At 55.7% G+C, this 19,006-nt stretch overlaps 1 protein-coding gene across 5 annotated transcripts in view; it reads right to left on the bottom strand.

Annotated features, from left to right (window-relative positions):
- The window catches only part of BCAR1 (BCAR1 scaffold protein, Cas family member), a 68,791-nt gene that overhangs the window by 21,938 nt on the left and 27,847 nt on the right, over nt 1-19,006 (bottom strand). The window contains exon 1 of one of the 5 annotated variants that reach the window (XM_080645148.1): nt 18,800-18,904. The exons of 1 other annotated variant lie outside the window; for it this stretch is intronic. Coding sequence is in view for 2 of the 4 variants with exons in the window: in XM_080645145.1 (XP_080501271.1) it covers nt 1,167-1,226 (60 nt within the window). In the remaining 2 variants the exon portion in view is untranslated. Of the gene's footprint in view, nt 1-1,166; nt 1,349-14,761; nt 14,938-15,354; nt 15,440-18,799; nt 18,905-19,006 lie in introns of those variants that run through there. 3 more of the 5 variants (XM_080645149.1, XM_080645146.1, XM_080645145.1) reach the window with 3 other exon arrangements.

Raw genomic sequence — 19,006 nt, 5'->3', positions numbered from 1 at the left:
AGAAAATGGGCACTGAGGGCATGCCCCCCAGCCTAGGCGGATGAGAAACATCTCCCTACCTGGCTGAAGCCTGCATGCAGGGAAGCTCAGAGTCCCTTCCAGCCTAGACCCTTCCTCATGGTAGGGGTGTGGGAAAGGAAACTCCCTGTTCTCAGGACGGATGAAGCCCCAACCTCCACTCTGGGATCTGGGATCCCAACATCTCCCCTAGCTCTAATCCGCCCACTCTCCCCGCCCATCTCCGGACCTCGGCAAATCTGTTTCTCCGACTCCCTCAAACTGCAAGGAGAGGCTGAAAGCCTGGACTACGGACACTCAAAAAGCAGTCAGCCCCTACCCAGCGTGCCCTCGACCACAGAGGCTGGGACCCACGGGTGGCAGTGCAGCCCTGGATCCCCACCGCTAGGATCCGGCTTCTATCACTGTTTGGGGTTCTTTTTCAGTCAAGGTAGGTAAAGGCCAGGAAGCGCCTGTCCCCAGTCCCGGAATCCAGCGCCGGCGGGCCGGGCCGGCCGGGCCGGGGTGAATCATTAACAGGCCCCGGACTGGCGCTCCTGGCACCCGACATCTCCGCAGACACCACCCACTTGCTAGCCCAAATCTCGATCTCTAACTTGGGGGGAGGGATACTCCAAAACACACAGATGGACTGACAGACGGACCACCATCTCCTCGTCAAGCCTACGGGTCTGAGGGACCTCGGCCCCCTCCTTATAGCCGAGGAAACTGAAGCCATGGTTTGAAGGCCCAAGGTCACCCAGAAGGCGGTGGCCGGCGGGGGGGGGGGGGGGGCGGGAAGAGAGCGGGCCTCCAGCCAGCAACTTTCCCGGATCCAGGAACTTTCCTGCCGGCCAGCAGCCCCTGAGTCCAAGCCAGGGCTCCTTCTAACGCCCCCAGAGTGCGCAGGCTCTGGGATCCTCATTCATCGTCTCCAGGCGCTGGGGCCAGGGTGCGAGGTGGGTCCAGGACTTCGGACCCCAGCCTGGTTACGCCCCCGCGTAAGCTCCAGTAGCCGGCGCTTCCCAGGACCCGCAGAGTCGGCAGGAAATGCCGCTCACTTAACTCTCCCATCTGGGCCTGCCCGAGACAGGGCAGTCTCCTTGAAGGGGGTACGTGGACTCCAGCCGGACAGGGCATGCGTACCCCACCCCGGCCGCCACACTCACCAGGTAATTCATTGTGTCCCTCTGGACTGCCTTGGGCCCCAGCTCCGCGCAGGGACGCATACCGAGCGGCCCGCGCCACACGCCCGCCCCGAACGTGCGAACGTGCCACAGGCGCCCAGGTCCAGGTCCGGCTGTCTCTGCCACCACGCCAGCTGCCTCTGCCGCTGCCGCTGCCGCCACCCAGGGGTGGTGGGGGGGGTCCAGTCTTGCTCCGCCCGCTGCGGGCCAGCCTAGCCCGGCTCCCGGCATGCCCAGCCGTGCACGCCCATTGGCCGCTGTGGCTCCCCATGCAAATGAACTGCCTGCCCATAGGGCGCGGGCACGATGGGAGTGCGCGGGCACGCCCGCCCAGTGGACCAACCCCCACGCCCTACCAGCACCAAGCTAAGCTCTAAGTGCTGCCGGCCAAATGTTGACTTATGCCTTCCCTGCCTACCAACCCCGGGGCATTTTACAGTGTCCTTCATGCCCTCATACGCGGAGGTAATCTGAATCTGAAGGTAAAGGGAAGGGGGTCAACCCAGCTAGCAGAAACTAATAACCACCATGGCAGGGACTCAGGTCAGGCCTACCATGTAAGAGCCCAAGGAAATGAGGCAGGGCCTGAGCTCATCCTGTTCTACCAGACTGCTCGAGACTCCAGTCCCCATCCATGGACAAAGGGCTCACCATCTATCAACTTCTCCACTTAATTGAATCCAGCCTCCCTGAAGCATGCTCTCCCTCCCCCAAGGTCTCAGGCCTGCCCTAAGAGTTCTGACCTCATCCCAATCCCTTTGTCAGCCCTGTCTAGGCCTAACACACTACGCCCAACAGCTCATCTGTTTCAGCAACATAGTAGGGGGTCTGCAGGTAATGAGAGAGAAGGAAGAGCCACTACCACCCAGTGGGAAACTGAGTGGAAAGTGTCTTGGTTCTCCTGAGTCCCCACTCCCTAGGCTGCAGGTCAATGACTGTCACTTCACACAGAACCAGGGTGTGCCAGTCCCTGAGCTTGGTCCAGGCTTGCACAGTGGCCTACAGGGAGATCTAGGATGGACCTACTCCAGAAACCATCAGTTTGGTGTCTTATCTCTGGATCCGCAGACAGTCAACATCCTGGGCCACTTACTAAGTAAGACACCATCAGGCAGCTCGCAGTGCCAGGGAAGCAGTGGGGCAGATTCGGCTTTGCCCTGCAGAGAACCCTAAGGCATGGCCTATAAAATATATATATAAAGCCAATATGTATCCACAGCTATCCCTCCACCTGACACACATATCTGACACCCAGGCCAGGTGTACCACCATGGGCAGGCCCTCTCCTATATGTAATACGAAGAGCCTGAACTAAGGCAGCCCAAGTTTGGCTGGTCATGGGTCCCCTGGAAAGCTTGTTAAAAAACACATTCCCAGGCTACTCCTCCAGAAAAAAACATGTGGGGGGACCTGAGCATCTGCATTTCCTCAAAGCTTCTTGGGGAACCACCAGACAGAACTCACAGCATAAGGGATGGGTAAGGAACAGTGGGATTTGAACACAATGGGACCCAGAGTCCTCCAGGAGCAAAACAAATGGGTACCACCCTATGCCCTCCCCAAGGCTGGCCCTCTCGTCACCCTCAAAACAGCCCACTTCCCCACAAAAGAAGAGCCAGCTCTCAGAAACACTGCCTAGGGCAGCAGTTGCCAACCAGTGGTCCACTGATGGTCCGTGAGGTCCAAAAGGTTGGCGACTGCTGGCCTAGGGCATCCCCTCCTGCGTATTCCCAACAGCTGTGCCCCAAAATCAGACAAGAAGCTGTGGCCCCCCCTAAACCCTGACCCCATTCCCAGGTTCCAAAGGAGCAGATCAAAGCCAACTGGGTCATGCATGAACATTTGTTGGGAGGGAGTCCTTAGGTTTTCCCCAGGCCACCACTCCTGTGGGGTGAGAGATGGGGAGCAGGCCTCACAGCCAGGCCAGTCCTGCAGGCAGGAGGTCTCTGCAGGGATAGGCTGGGACACCAAAGTCCTGGCCCTCAACTCTGCCTAGATAGCTTAGGGAGAGAGGAGGTGGCTGGCTGGGAACAAGGGAACAGGAAAGAGAGACCCTCTAGTCTCTGGGGCTGGATTAAAGCAGCTCCGGGGGCGGGGTTGCTGGAGGGGGGGGGGGGGTCGGTGGGGGAAGGGAACCCAGCTCAGGCGCAGGCATTTCAAAAATTTGCTCCTTTTCCACTTAAACTCCCTCCCCCCAGCCTTTGCCTCCCAGAATGGCATTTCCGCTTTGGAATCAAGGCCCTAGGATCTGTGCCCGACTGTACAAGAAGGAGGGGAAGAGGAATGCCCCTTCCTAGGCCTATGCGGGAGGGATATGGAGGACAGGACCCACTGGGCAGGCTATGGTTGGGGTGTATCATGTATAGGGGAGCAGACCCTCCTGGGCTGACAGTCCCCAGGACAGCCTCCGTGGGGCCCTGAGCCAAGGCTCTATGATCACACGCTCATTTCATGCCCACAGCAACTCTGCAAAACAGGCTTCACAATTGGCCCCATTTTCCAGATGAAGAGGTTAAGACCCGTTTACAGCCCCTTTGCCCCATCCCACAGACTTTCAGCCACAGAGGGGACAGCTGGTCACCAGGGAAGGGGAGGTGGGGCTGCCAAACAGCAGTCACCCTGACTGCCTTGTGGCACCTCAGGTCAGGGCAGGAAAGGAATCAAAAGGCAGGGGCACTCAGGCTCACAAAGCCAAGGACTCTGTGGCACTCAGAGACCCCAAAGGACAGGCAGCTGAGTACTAGGGCCCATTACTAACCCACACACACTGAGGTTCAACAGGAAGGAGAGCGGCCACTCTAATGAGGAGGAGCGTGGGGAGGTGTTAGTGCATGAAGATGCAGGAGCGCTGCCCAGGCAGCAGCACTCTCCCAGATGGTTGTCAGCCACCCCAGGAGCAGCCTGGCATGTCCAGCCAGGCTGAGGATGAACTCACAGGCTGGAGGGGAATGTCACCAATCCCTCCCATTGGGGCCTGGAGTAGAGCTACCTGTACAGGCAACATGGTGGGCCCAGCACATGGGGACACTGGTTCTCATCTGTCCATTAAAGTGTCCACGGTGAGGGGTGAGAACGGCTGCTGATCCCAGACCCTAAGTGGGAAGAAGAACTTGGGACCCAGCTCCCATTCTCTGGGCTTTCCAGGTCTTATTCTTCAGGTCAGACCCACTGCACTATGAACAATTCTTGCTTTAGGCTCAACAATGTCTGTTGCAGCATTTATAATTGTAAACAAAGGAGTGGGGCATCACCTAAATGACCAACTACAGGGGACAGGTAAGGCAACCACAGCCTCTCAATGGAATATTGTGCAGCTATAGGATGGCCTCTTTCAAATAAGACCATGCTTATGACAATGGGAAGTGAAGAGAGCGGGCTCAAATGGCTGCACAGTGATGCAGGCAGCCCTTTCCCCTCCTAAAGCTTTGGTCTTCCTAGCAGCACAGAAGGGTGGCTGAATGGGTCAGCGGATGGCTGACTCTCAGAGCAACAGCAGGAAAGCATTTCCTGAGACCGGAGGTGAGTGCCGCCAGTCCCAGGGACAGGAAGAAATGATATATCTGAAGGGCCACGGGGTATCAAATTCAGCCTTCCCCCTGGCCACTCACCTTGGCAAGCTCAAAACCAGCCTTCGAGCTGGAGCCAGCTCTGCCTGGTTGAGGGTGTCAAGGGACCCCTGTTGGTGGCCTGGAGAAGAGATGAGCCCAGCTGCATCAAGAACTGCCTTCTAACACACAGCCCGGACATGGTCCTCGCTGCCACCCTGAGGGCCAGGACAGAGCTACCACTACCCAGAGGCTCAGAGAGGGGTAGGGCCTTGCCCAGGTCACACTGCCAGGAAGCAGCAGAGCTACACCCATAACCCAGCTACCCAGGCGTGTCCCCATGGAAAAGCACCCAGGTGACCCCAGACAGAGCCGAGCAGGCACTCTTAGGGCGGGTGTTAGAGCTGTCAGCCATAAAGAGCTTTCCTATCCTCCCCTGACCTTTGAGGGTGGAGTAACCAACCAGGCGTTCATTTGTCATTACGGTGGTGACTCTGACTGCAGGGAGGTGGGCGGGCCCCCACAGCCTGGAGCCAAATCTCTCCCATTACCTCCACTGGGGCAGAGGGGCTCTGGTCCTCAGCCTGCCATTCCCTTCTGCACCCCCCAGGCCAGTCCCAGAATGTGGGTGCAGGGGCAGGGCCAGGACGAAAGGTGTGAGGATGGAGTGATCAGGTGCAGGGACAAAGTGAGGCATGGGGAGGGGACCTGGGTTCCAGAAAATCCAGTGCCCTCACCTTCCTGCACTTCCTTCCCTCCACACTCAGGCTCTTTCAAGGAACTGGAAGGAACAGCATTCTCTCCTAATTCTTTTAACTGCTTTTCTAATTTGAAAATTAAAGCTCAGCAGGGGAACCTATAGGGAGGTGCCTGCTTCAGAAAGGGGCCCAGAGGCTCTCTGCCCAACTCAGGGTGCTGACTCTGGTACCCTCAGTCCCCCTTTCTCTGCAGCCCCCTCTTCCACTCTCCAGGCGGGGGAACTTCCTGGGTGCTGTCAGGCAGGCGAGAGCTCCCCCCTAATGAGAAGGTTAGGGCCTGGGTGCAGTTGCCCTTCTCCTTGGCACTGGGATAAACACTTGGCGTCCTCACCCTCAATACTGCCTGGAGGGAGAATCAGGCAGGCAGAAGAAACAGGGGTGGGGGAAGACAGAGGCTGGGTCCTGGCTGAAGGAAAGGAGGGTGGGAGAAGGTGGGGCACAAAGATAAGCCCCTGTCCTTAGGGAGAAAGCTTAGCTGCTGGTGGCCACTGGGCTTGGGGTGACAGCCTGGGCAGGCAGGGACAGGGTGTGGTCAAGAAGCCGGCCCCAGCCCGCCATCTGCTCTTGCTTCTCCCCATAGCAACCAGCCCAGCACATCAGGGCAGTCAGAGGGGGGTGACTTCACATGCCATCTGCTGTCCCCTCACCCGCGAGTCTGCTTCTGTAGGAGCATAGGTACCCACAGCCACAGAGACCCACGGAGACCTACAAAGACCCACAGAGATGTGCAGAGGGCAGAACAGTGCTGCCCAGCCACACAGCTGCGATAGGTGGGTCAAGGAGCCAGTGTTGTCACAGGAGGGGACTCTGAGGGCTCAGGGAGCACTGGAGTGAGCATACAGGAAGGAGTGAATACAGAGCTAAGGCAGCCACGGGAAGGCACTGCTTGTTCTCCCTCCTCAGGCCACACTGTGGAGCATACCACCTGAGCCTGCTCCACCTACAGAGAAAGGCTCTGTTTGCCCCAGAAGACAACATTAAAGATCCCAGACCCTCAGCCCATCAAGCAGCTTTCAGAGCCTTGGTTTGTGCGTTTGTTAAGTGTACCCAGTGGTTCCCAACGTGGGGCACACATCCACGTGGGGCAATTTGACTTTTAAGGGGGGCAATTCGAGAATAAGTTATTAACAGTGAATTTTTTCATTTCTTATGGTTCTAGGGGCCTCATATACAGTATATAAATACATATTGTGACATATTTATGCATTTCAGTTCTCTATTATGTTTTTTGAAACTTTATTTGCTATTTTTTCATATCACTTCATATTATTATTATGTTTTAAACAATTTCTTAATGATTTCTTCCTCAGTCCTTCAACTGTCCTTTTGTTCCTTTATTTTTCTCTTTCATGGATGCCATGTTCTTTGGAAGCATGTTCAGATCAAGTTAATGGCCTTTTAGGCTTCCTCCACATGAATAGGAGGTGATTTTTTAAAAATAATCCTATATAATAAAAGGCTAATAAACAATGGCAGAACAACCGAACAACCGGTCGCTATGATGTGCGCTGACCACCAGGGGGCGCACACGGAACATGGTGGGCATTGGCCGTGGTGGGATGGTGGAGTAGGTGAGCGGGGGCGCCAGACCAAGGCAGGGTGCTGGTCGCTGTCACTGGGGCAAGCCTCTGGTGGTTACTGAAAATTCTTTGCTCCCGTGCACAGTGGTCCCACCTGGCGCTTGCACCTGCTGCCGGCGCCGGAACCACCGCTCGCATTCACTGCTGGCGCCTGGCGCTGGCCCCAATTGCTCTGTGCTGTCAGGGGGTGTGAGTGGAGGCTGCTGGCCCTGATCACCCCTCAGGGCTTCTCCTCCTCCCCCTGTCCTGAGGGGTGATCAGGGCAGCAGCCGCTGTTTGCACCGGCTGACGGCACTGGCCCCGCTCACACCTGCTACTGGCACCAGCCCCAATCGCTCCATGCCTTCAGCAGGTATGAGTGGGGCCAGTGCTGTGAGCGCATGGGAACGTAGACGGTGGGAGCAGGGCTACTAGCAGACGGGACCGGGGCCGTGGCGGGAGGGGCCAGGTGGGGGCACGGAGGATGGGCCGAGAACCGCCCCTGTGCCCATCACAGCCTCGTGGCCCACAGTTCCTTTCAAGGTGCACGAATTCGTGCACTGGGCCCCTAGTAAGAATTATGTCACAAGGGGGGCATCAGGATTTTAGAGATGCTTAGGTGGAGTATGGCCAAAAAAAGGTTGGGAACCACTGGTTAACCACTGCCAGCAGCCCTGCTTATCACCAGGCCACTGGACTGAGGCATGGTGCATGATGCACAGTGGTACCCTGGTGTCAGCAGCACACCCCTCTCCTGCCCATCACACACCAGCCCCACCCTGCCAGGCATCAGGGGGCAGGGGTGTTCTCCACTGAGCCCTGCTTTCCCAGCCCCTGCTCTGGTGCCCTGAGCTTCCCCTAGTCCCTGACAACAAGAACAAAACCTCAAGGGAGGCTCTGAGGTAGAATCTTTCTGCAGAGCCCTACTGCTCCAGATCCACAGCCAATGCAGGGGGTGGTGGGCAGGGTCTCCCCTCAGCGTGTGGGGGTGGGAAGTGGCTGGTTACAGGCTCTATCAAATAATTAGTGCGCTGGTCATTCCTCTCACTAGGATACTGCTGCCTGGAAACGCATCCAGGTCTCTGAGAACCTACACTCCAGGGTTTGGGGGGTGTGGAGAGTGGGGAAGGCATAAACAAGGGAGCATCTGTGGTGGTCAGGGATCTGGAGGAGAACAGCAGAGAGCACAGGGATGGCAGTGAGGACTATTTTATACAAAGTGCCTGGGGCAGCGGGGAGGGCCTCTCTGAGGAGGTGGCATTTGAGTAGATGTGTAAATCTTTTGCTAAGGCTTATTCTGCAGAAAAAAAGTAATAGTAAAGATTTATAAAAATAATACAGGCAATTCAAAAACATAAGGTGCTTCCCCCCACAAGCAACCTGGGAAGAGGGTTTCCAAACTCCCTCAGTGTGAAGAGTAGAGCTTGAAGTGTTAGGGACACAGGGAGTGGCTCCCAAGCAATCCTTTCACCCCCCACCTGGGCTTCTTGAGTGGCTGGGCCTCCCAGGGTTGAAGCAGGAGCAGCCAGGAGTATCTACCTGCTGGGGTGTCCTGGCAGGCAGCCAGGGACAAAGAGGAGGGAGCCCAGGAATCTGGGAAGGGGGGAGGGATTCAGTCAGCTCCCAGGAAGGCCTCCATCCTCTCCTACCTCCTGCTCTCCTAGAAGCCTCTTCCCACCAGGTCTCTGGAGTGGAAAGGGGCCCAGGAGAAACACAGGTAACTCAAAAACATAAGGTGCTTCCCCCCACAAGCAACCTGGGAAGAGGGTTTCCAAACCTAGACAGCTGGGAAGGCTGTGAATAGCAAGGTGTTCACACCACTTTCTGAACAAGCACAGAGCAGGGGATCCAGGATTTGGTGGCACAAACTCCCTGGCCATGCTTCAAGGCACACATAAGTGGACATCAGGTTTTGTAAAATACTGACAACACTAATGTTTCAGGACTTAAAGATACATAGCATACAAAAACTAGAGATATTGATCAGCAAGAGAATGAACAAATATATAAATTCATATTCATAAATGGAACACGACTGGGATAGGTACATCAGGGAGCCAGCAACAAAAAGAGAACTTCTATACAACACATGGATGAAAATCTCAAAACCATTATGCTGAATGAAAGAAGCCAGACTCCAAAGAGTACATACTGCTATATATGCTTCCACTTATATAAAGTTCAAGAACAGGTGAATCTAAGCCATGATGAGAGAAATCAGAATACTGGTCACCTTACAGGGGACGGGGGACACTTGACTGTAAAGGGATACTTACAGCCCTGGCTAGTGTGGCTCAGTTAGTTGGAGCATCGTTGAATACTACAAAAGGTTGCGGGTTCAATTCCCAGTCAGGGCACATGTCAAAGTTTCAGATCTGATCCGACGGGATGTGTACAATGTTTTTCTCTCTCTCCCTCCCTCTTTCTAAAATCAGTAAGCATATCCTCAGGTGAGGATTTTAAAAAAGGGATACTTGCAAACTTTCTGAGATGATGGAGACATTATCTTGATTTGATTTATGGTTACATGGGGTCTACATTAGTCAAAATTCATCCAACTGCATAGCTAACATCTGTCCATTTCACTATATGGAAAATCTATCTTGGTAGAAGAGTTTCAACTGGTAAAAATAAAACAAAGCACAGAGGAAAAAATACATAGTATTAAGAATACCAAAAATAGGTAATGCAATCCTGAACCCATCTGACTGCCAGGGAGCTTAAAGTTAAATTCCCCATACACTACACAGGTTCTGGATCTTTTGATGGCCCCAGACTATTTGTATCCTTCACTATAATCTGCTTCAAATCCTTCTTGGAACTTGGTGGGTTTTAAATAATATAAAATGACTGAAAAGCCTTCTCAGCCTCTAATCCCCCTTAGAAAAGGGATTAATCTTAGAGCCAAACCTTGTGACCATCTCTCCTGCCAGAATGGGCATCCACTGCCACCTCTCCTGAGGTCCCCAACATGTCCCCGCCATTTTCCTTTTCTTGAAGAGGAGACACTTGCCCAGCAAACAGTGACTAAGAGTAAGCTGAAGAAACGATGGGTTTGAGGAGGATGCAGGCAAAGCAAGCAGCTATAAGGAAGCCAGGTCTAGGCTGGGGAGGACAATGAGCACAGAGAGGGAAGGGGACAGGCGCAGGTGCAGCGGATCTTAGGGAGCACAAACTTATGCCCAGGGTGGGAAGTGGGGGTCAGTAGGTGCCACCATCACAGCCTGGCGGCCCACCTGCCTCACCTGCAGGCATGAGCCCCTCCATTAAGGTACTGGAACCCACTTCACGGGTGCTCTCCTTCCTACCAAGGGCCCTCCCCACCTCTTACTGCAGGTTGCTGCAGACCACATTTGAGGACAGGCCTGCACCTCCCCGGAGGCTTCCACCGCCTGCAACCCTGAGCCTACTCCTGGAGCACTCAGGGCAGGCCATCCACCTGCAGTTCACTCTGTCGGTGGGGTGAGATCAAGCAAGGCCCACTCATGGCTTATCCAGGGCTCAGAAGGCAGGGGTCCTGCAGGCAGGTGGGGGCAGGGGAGAGGCCAGGGTCATCCCACCACTAAGGCCTTGGTGAGAACCACGCAGACCATAAAGAAAGGGGCACTGGAGGCAGACTGGGGCAGGCCATGGAGAATCGTGCTGGAGCTAGGAGTGGGTCTTGATCACTGCACCAGCCAGCAGGGCAGGATAAAGATGATAACCTCAACAATAGTAGCTGCTATGACTGATTAGCCTCTTACTAAGTGCTTTCTGCAACCCTTGCCAAGTTCTCACAAAACCCCAAGAGCTCAGCGCAGTTCATGTCTCCATAATACAGAGGAGAAAACAAGTTCAGAAACTCACTCGAGGTATGGATGACCCAGCACCATTCATTCTAGAGCTCTTGCCCTCAAGCCACCAAACATCCTCCCCAACTAGAGCAACCTCTCTGGGAACCCCACTCAGCCTTCCTAACAAGGCTTCCGGGACAGCAGCTGACATGCCAGCTCTCTGCACAAGGAGCCATCTGTCTGTGGGGACTCCTCAGTGCTCCCAAGACCACATCCTTGGCAGGCAGTCAGGGCAAACTGGGGCACAGAGGCAGAGAGAGAGGAGCTGAGCAGGCCTGGATCCTACCTGAAGGAAGCCTGCAGTCTGGTGAGGGAACCTGACAGCAACCAAATAACCCCAACAATAAAGGCACAATCACAGATGGGGTCCCGGAGGGCTTCCCAGGACAACGTCCTCAGCCTGAGCACTCAAGAGTGAGCAGGGCGACCTGGTGAGCAAGGCAGCAGCTGGAGATCACTCCCTGTAGAGGGAGGGCCGCGCAGAGCCAAGGCCGGTGGGAAGAGGGGATGTGGCAGGAAGGGCATGCCTTGTGCTTTGGAGCCTGAATGAGGACTTTGGACCTGGACATTGCCTCTTCCCACTGTCCTCTTCTGAGCCATCCTACCAGGCTCCAGTTGTCCACAGCCTGGCTGCCCAGACCAGTGCCTGCTCACTCCCTGGCCAGCTCCCCAATCACAGCACTGGCTGGCACAGAGCCAAGCACAAGGGGCCCCGGATCACTGGCAGAGGTTCAACCAAGTGCCATGCCTGGCCCACTGATCTCCACTGACCACTACTGGGGCTGCACAGGGCTAGACCCACCCTGCTGCACAGCCCTGAGCAAGCTGCTTAGTCTCCCAGGGGTGCCGAAGGGGTTACACAAACTCATGCTTGGAAAGCCACAAGCAGAGGGTCGGTCTCTCAGCAGACTTGGCCTCTGTGGACAGCTCAACAAGCCACAATCCCCACAAGTAGAGAGGCCACGCAGGATGATGCTCACTTTCTAGTGCTGGATCCTGCAAAACTTTGTCGTCCCCCCATCCCGGCTCTGTCTCTCAGTGGCCATGCGACCCTGGCAAGACACAGGTCCTGCCTGAGCCTGTGAAGCCCTGAGCCCAGCACCTGGCACACAGGTCACTCTCCACACGTCAGCACCTTCACTCCTTGAAAGAACCCATCCCTCAATAAAGGAACAGAGGAGGAGCTGGAATGGATGAGCCCATTTCACAGGCAGGAAACAAGAATCCGGAACAGACAGCAGGGAATTTCTCTACAAGCTGGAAGTTGGCCTCTCGCCCACTCGCCAGACAGTGCCAGGGGGCAGTCAGCACCTTGTCATTCCTAAACACCGATCATGCCAGTGCCTGCCAGAGGGTCTGAGGTGGGTGGCACAGCCGTTTTCCTTTCAAATGCTTCCTGCCTACCCAGAGGCAAGAGACCAGCCTGGGGCACCCGGTGGCCATGCTGAAGAGGAAGGCAGATGTCAGAGCCCAGGAAGGAGCACTGCCCAGAGTCAGAGAGACTTGTGTGCCTTCCCCTCTCTGGGACCCAGACCCTATGAGGTCAAATGACAGTGAGACCAGCTGACCCCTGGAGGGTCCTCCTGCTCCGACACTCAGTAAGTCACTCCTGGCTCAGCCTAGGCTGCCCCAGCCTCTTCTCTCCCCATCATCACCTCCCATTTCACTCTGCAGCATCTTGTAATTTACGTGGGCCAAAGTGCCTGCGTCAGCCATCCAGGAAAAGACTGCCCAAATGAACGGGTGTGCTTAAAACCCAAATGTGTCCATGAGTACCACATGGGAAGTCACCATTCTGGGTTCCAAGAGCAGGGCTTGAGCAAGCTGCTTGCCTGGAAGCCTTCAAGGGGCCTCACCACTTAGCAGCACATGAAAGCAATTTTCCGAACATTTCATGGTTGCTCCAAAAATGAATTTCTCCTCCCAGCCCCACCAGCTTACACATTTCCCAAGGCCCTAGGAGAGAGCCAGGGTGATCTGACAACCCTGCCACATAGGGGACAGATGGTGAGACCTCTGCCAACCCCTGCAGAGTCCCTGGGGGCTGTGGCTGCAGGCAGGAGGGTGGGAAGTGATTTGGAGCTGGCAACAGTGTGGACAGGCCAAGCAGACCTTGGCTGCAGGTCTTCACAGCAGTGCCCACAGCAGTGCCGGTCTATCCCAGTCATAACCAGGCCCTGGCCTTCCTGCCATCCCTCTCTTGTTACAGATGGGTCCACTGAGGTACACAGCCCAGGAAGGCTGCCCAAACTCCTCTAAGGCAAGGGGTCTGGGTGCCATCCTCTGCTGTGACTGTGGACAACTAAACCAAATCAAGGGCAGACCTCCCAAATGGAGGCCCATCCAGGCTCTGAGTGACCCAAGTCCCATTTCCTAAAACCTAGGCTCTCAAACAGGCTCAGGTGGTCTGCCTAGTGATGGTGGTCGCACCATCTCCTCTAGGCCCTAGTCCCTCTGGCCAGCGCCCACAGGGTCAGGGCAGGGCCCCAGAAAAGATCCAGAGCCTTGCAGGAAAGCAGAGCAGGAGAGAAAGGCTTGGCAGGCATTTTCCGTCTTTCTTTTGAGGAGGCAATTATGCTTTGAACCAGAATAAATTGGGGGTGGGGGGACATTCACATCAGCACTGTCTGGAAGCCCTAATTTTTTCATCTGCAACTCTGCATTACCACTTCTGGAGGCGGGCAGGAGTTGGGATCTTTAATTCCATAATAACAATGCTTTGCACTTACACAGCATCTCTCCTCCAGTCATCTCTATGGTGGTTAATTACGAGGCCACTTGCCCTGCCAGGAAGCCCCAACTGTCTGCTTCACCATAAGGATGGGGTCCCCCGGGTGAGGAGCAGTCCCAGAAACAAGGCCAGGTGAACAGGCATTACGGCCCATTGCCCCATGCTGTCAGAGGGAAAAGCCCTGATTCCTCAGGGAAACAATGGCTGGAGGCCACAGCTTTCCAGCCTGCAGACAGCACCCCTTCTGTGGAGGACTCTGGGTGTTGGCCCCACCTCAGCCTGTCCATCTGTAAAGCAGGCTGGGGCCTGCACCTGGGCCGGGTGCCTGGGGGTGGCTAGCATCACTTGCCACCTTCAGAAGGGAGGGGGGGGGGGGCGGGCAGATGCTTCCAGATGCGCTGGCCTGAGTGTGGAGCTTCGACCTGGAGGCTGCCCAAGCTCGCCTGCTGGGCCAGGAAGAGGGAGTGTCAGGAGAGAAGAGGAGCCCCCAAGGTGGGGAGGGAGGAAGGGAGCTGGCCCTGCGCCCTTAGGGTTCAGCGGCAGAGGAGAACTTTCCGGGAAAGTGAGCACATCAGCGGTTGGGGGGGGGGGGGCGGGGGCGGCTGGCACAGAACCCCACCCAGCCAAGCCGTCCGGGGGGACGCATGTCTCGGGAGAGGTCCAGGCCGGCGCCAGGCCTGACCATCCCGGGAGGTCCCTGGAGCACAGCAGGGCAGCCATCCCTGGGAGACACCACAGACCCCCCCTCACCGGCCCCCACGGTCCTGGAGTGGGGCTCCCGAGTGCCACAGACCTCTCCCCACGGGCCTGGCCTCCTGGTGGGAGTCCTGGGGTGGGGGCAGCACGGGCTCCTCCTGACCCAGCTGTCTCAGGGATCTCCGGGGGCCAACAAAGACCCTATTAACCCGGCCGCCTGGGGCTCTCCCGAGGGCACAACACGTACCCATGGGCCGGCTCTGCAGGAGGAGGATGGAAAGAAAGGCAGGGACAGAGAGGCCGGCTTGGGGAGCCGCCCCAAGGTGCCCCCACACCCTGTCCAAGAAAGCCCGAGTCGGAGCAGCCCCCAGCCCGGGAGCCCCCGCGCATTAGGCCCGCCGCGGGCGACGCGAGGTCGCAGGCCGGTCCGGGCCGACGCGGGGTCCGGTACTCACCGGCACGGACATCTTGGCCGCCCACCCGGGCCGGGGTGGACAGCAGGGCCGGGTGCAGCGGCGCCGGCAGGCTGCGGGTCCGGTCCGCCCGCGGCTCACAGCGCCGGCGCGGGGTCCGGCTCTCTGGGTGCCCGTGGGTCCTGCGCGCTCCCGGCGGCCGGACGGTCCGGCGGCTCTAGCCCACGCAGCGCATGCGCCTCGCGTGCCACACCCCTCCTCCCGGCTCCTCCACCAGGGCCGTGTTAAAGGCAAGGACCACAGACCCAGGCATTTTTCTGTCGGCCCAACGAGGCTCAGAGGCTCGGTCACCACCCTTTACCCACCTTTCACTTCGCAAGTCATTTCCAATCGCACCATCTCCTCTTTGCCCACCCGGTTCTGGAGGTCAGAACCCTCACCCCCCACATTGCCCAGCCGGGCTCCCAGTCCTTGTATATGTCAGCAGAGCAGGGCTCCTAGAAACCCTTCTCACCGCCCCAGCTGAGAGCCGAGAGACCCAGGTAACCCCCACCGGCCGCCCAGGGCCCTACTGCCTGCTCTGGGCTCCCCGCAGTCCCTCGCCCAGGGACTGTGTGGGGAGGGTGAGTGAGCACCAAGGTCAAGGTTCCGGTGGCCAGGGCAGTGTCTGGGAAGGTCAGCACGGCAGCCCACCCAGAAGAGGAAAGACAGAGCTGGTTCTATGAGGCTGGCAGCAGACTCGGCTCCTAGAAGCTCCTAGGGCAGAGAGCTCCAGCCCCCTAGAAAATCTGTAGGGGCAGGTTCCCAGGGGGACAGGCTCTTTTGTCTGCCGCGAGTGCAGGGCCAGGAAGCCCAAGGGGATTGAACAGAGGGAGGAAGCAACGGCAGGTGGGCTTTTTCAAAGACCCAGATCTGGCCCTCAGCTTCCACATGTCAAAATCCGCCATTAGTAGGTCATCCAGTGGACTTGAGGAAGCCTTCCAGCCTTCTTCCCCAAGAGGTGGGGCTGTCTTCATCTTTCTCCCAAGGGTTCCCTAACAGTGGCCACCAGCAACGAGGGGTACAAGATGTGCAAGAAAGGGGGAAACTGAGGCCTGCCACAGGGCCCAAGGCCCAATTCTCAGATCGATGAACTAGGGTCCCTTCCTGCTCCAACTGAGTAGGGTTGCCCCCACTTTACCCCTTGAGTGGAGGCTCCAAATTGTGCACCTCAGTTTCCCTAGCCCAGTGCTTGGCAAGGCGTAGTTGGAGGGAGCAGGCAGGGCCACAGGGAGCAGAGAGGGCTCTGGGCTGACAGCTGCCACCTTTTCAAAGGACGCTCTGTGTGTGTCTGGCAGGCAGCCCTACCCGTGCCCACACGCCTGTGTCCAGCTGGCATGGGGGCTCCTGAGCTGGGAACAGCAGCTCAGCCTGGTGCCTAGGCTCCCAGCCACATGCACCCACTGTCTCAGCGGCCTCAGAGGCTACCCTAACCCCTCCCTTATTGAGCCTGCCTCGCCTCCTTCTTTCTCTCCTAATTTGCTGGATTATTTTTAAAATATATATATTTTATTAATTTCAGAGAGGAAGGGAGAGGGAGAGACAGAAACATCAATGATGAGAGAGAATCATTGATCAGCTGCCTCTTGCATGTCCCCCACATTGGGGATCAAGCTCGCAGTCTGGACATGTACCCTTACCAGGAATTGAACCGTGACCTCCTGGTCCATAAATCAACACTCAACCACTGAGCCATGCCAGCTGGGCTTGGCTGGATTCTTACCACTCTTATTTCCTCTCCCATCAGCCCCATTTCTAGATGCCCAGGAAAGGCAAAGACCGCTTTCACATCCCTAGCTACAGGGAAATGGAAACCCAAAGGCGGGGTGCAGCTAGGGCCAGGACCTTGAAACCATCTAATCCTTTCCTCCATCTGAGCCAATAACTGCTTACAGCTGCTTATCCGGGGAGGGCATCACCAACTCTTCCCTTAGCTCAGGAAGAGGGATCCCTGGCCAGGGCAAGGGACCCAGGGCATTAGGTGTGGGGTTGGGGCCAAGCAGAGGAGCCCCACAGGGCACTGAGTGCCCTCCCCTGACATTACCAGGTGTCTGTGAAAGCAGGGATGCTCCTTTCTCACCACCCCCTGCCATCCCACCCCGTCCTCAGCAGGCAAATGATCCTGGGTGACTCACTCACTCCTGCAGACAACAGGCTCTAGGGCCTCATGAATAGCAGATCACACCAGAAACAGCAGCTGCACTGCCTGAGTAGGCCACAGCACCCTCAGAGGGTCCTTGAGGGCTTACGAGGGGCCCAGGGAGACAGGGGTTACTGTTGTTCCTGGCACTGGGAGGGAAGGGAATTTGGACACAGCCACTGAGTAATCTGGGCAGAGACAAGCTTTATACCTAACTCTCTGGCTGCTGTCCCCTAGGCCTTGCTGTGTCTGGAGGTGGCTCCTTTTCCTCCTCCCCACCCCAAGGTAACCATGCACCTTTGTGGCAGAGGAGCCCTTGGCCTAGGAGAGTGCAGTGAGTCTTCAGAGGCACCTGTGGGCACTGTAATACTCCCACATTAGCCTGGAGCATCTGTCACCATTGACGAGCCAACGCTGATACATCCTTGTTACCTAATGCCACACTCTGTGCAGGTTACCTTAGTTGTTCCTTACTGTCCTTTGTCTGTTCCAAGATCCAACCAGGATCCTACATTACATTTACTCACCATGTCTCCTTAGGCTCCTCTAGGCTGTGGCCATTTCTCAGAGTTTCCTTATTTTTAATGACCTTGATAGTTTTGAGGAACACTGGTCAGGGATGTTTTTTAGACTGTCCCTCCATTGGGATTTGTCTGATGTTTTGCTCATGGTTAGGTGTGACTTTTTGGGAGGAAGAGCCCAGAGGTAAAATGCCATTCTCATCACATGATGTCAAGGGTACATATCAACAAGATTTATTGCTGCTGTTGTTGACCTTGATTACCTGGCTGATAGAGTGTTTGTCAGGCAGGTTTCTCCACTATAAAGTGACTTTCTGCCTCTACTTGTACTCTTTGGAAGGAGGGGTTATGCTCTACCTTCCTGAGGACACAGTATCTACATAAATTATTTGAATTACTCTGTACTGGAAATTTGTCTCTTCTTTATTTATTTATCCAATCATTTCTTTATATCAGTGTGAACTCATGAATATTTATTTTACACTTTGGATTAGAATCCCAGTTTGCTTCATTTTCTTGCTCAAATTGTTCCTGCATTGGCTATTGCGAGTTCTTTCCGTTGGTAAATAAGATTTTTCAAGAGAATCTAGAAATCCAGATTGTTATATAAAATCTCTGGATTTTGAAACGTTGACTGAGTGAGCCAAACGAAATGCTTCGGTCAGGCAGCTCTGGGCTCTGGAGTTGTTACCTGGTTGGAATCCTGCTCTGCTGCTTGCAGCTGAATGACCTTATGCATGAGTTAACTTGCCTGGGGCTCAGTTTCCTCCTCTGTGAAATGGGAGGATAAAACTTTGGGTGGTTGAGGGGATTCTGTTGAATGACTCAGGTAAAGTTTGGGGCACTGGACCTGACACAGAATCCTTGCTTATTAAACATTATTGCCACACACATATGAGCCAGGTGTAGTTAGGCAACTCCCTATGGAGGGCAAGAATTAAGTTTGTTTTGGGGAGACCTAAGAGGGACACTTCAGGGTTGGGAGTGACCAACAGGACCCTGTGAGCTCTGGAGTGGATGAGAATGGGAACTACCTACCCCATCCCTGGGTTTCAACATGAGATTTGAGTGCTACTACTCTGTAGTAGCACCACATTGACAGGTGGGAGAGAACCCAGAACCAGATGTACTGTTTCACTCACTCCAAAGTGTGAATGGCTACCTCTCCCAGAAAGGCAAGTGAGACTAGCACAGAAAGAGAGGCTGAGCTTAGTGGAGTGGGTGGGGAACCCACTGGTCTGCCAGGCTAGACCTTGAGGTTTGGTCATAGCACCACCTCACACTGACCCTTGTGACCCCTAAGCAAGTCCCAGTTTCCAACCCTTGAGGGTAATTTCACAGTCTGGTCAAAGGTGGGCCCTGGGGGCTGGGACAGGGTACCTCTTTGTCCTCTATGCGCAGAACCTTGGGGGCATCTGGTTAAGGGAGCGGGTGATGTTCAGGTCATCAGGCTGCTGGGTACAGAGGGAGACCACTGTCCCTCAGACACTGGGGCTTCGGGACCTGGTGGCAGAGGGGATATATATTAGCTTCTTATTGCTGCTGCAACAAATTACTGTAAATTTAATGGCTTGAAACAATATGGAT

This window comes from Plecotus auritus, assembly GCF_963455305.1.
Source record: "Plecotus auritus genome assembly, chromosome: 10".
In the NCBI taxonomy this organism is placed as follows: Eukaryota; Metazoa; Chordata; class Mammalia; order Chiroptera; family Vespertilionidae; genus Plecotus; species Plecotus auritus.
Note: the sequence above shows the minus strand (reverse complement) of the source record. Positions and strands in the feature narration are given on the sequence as shown.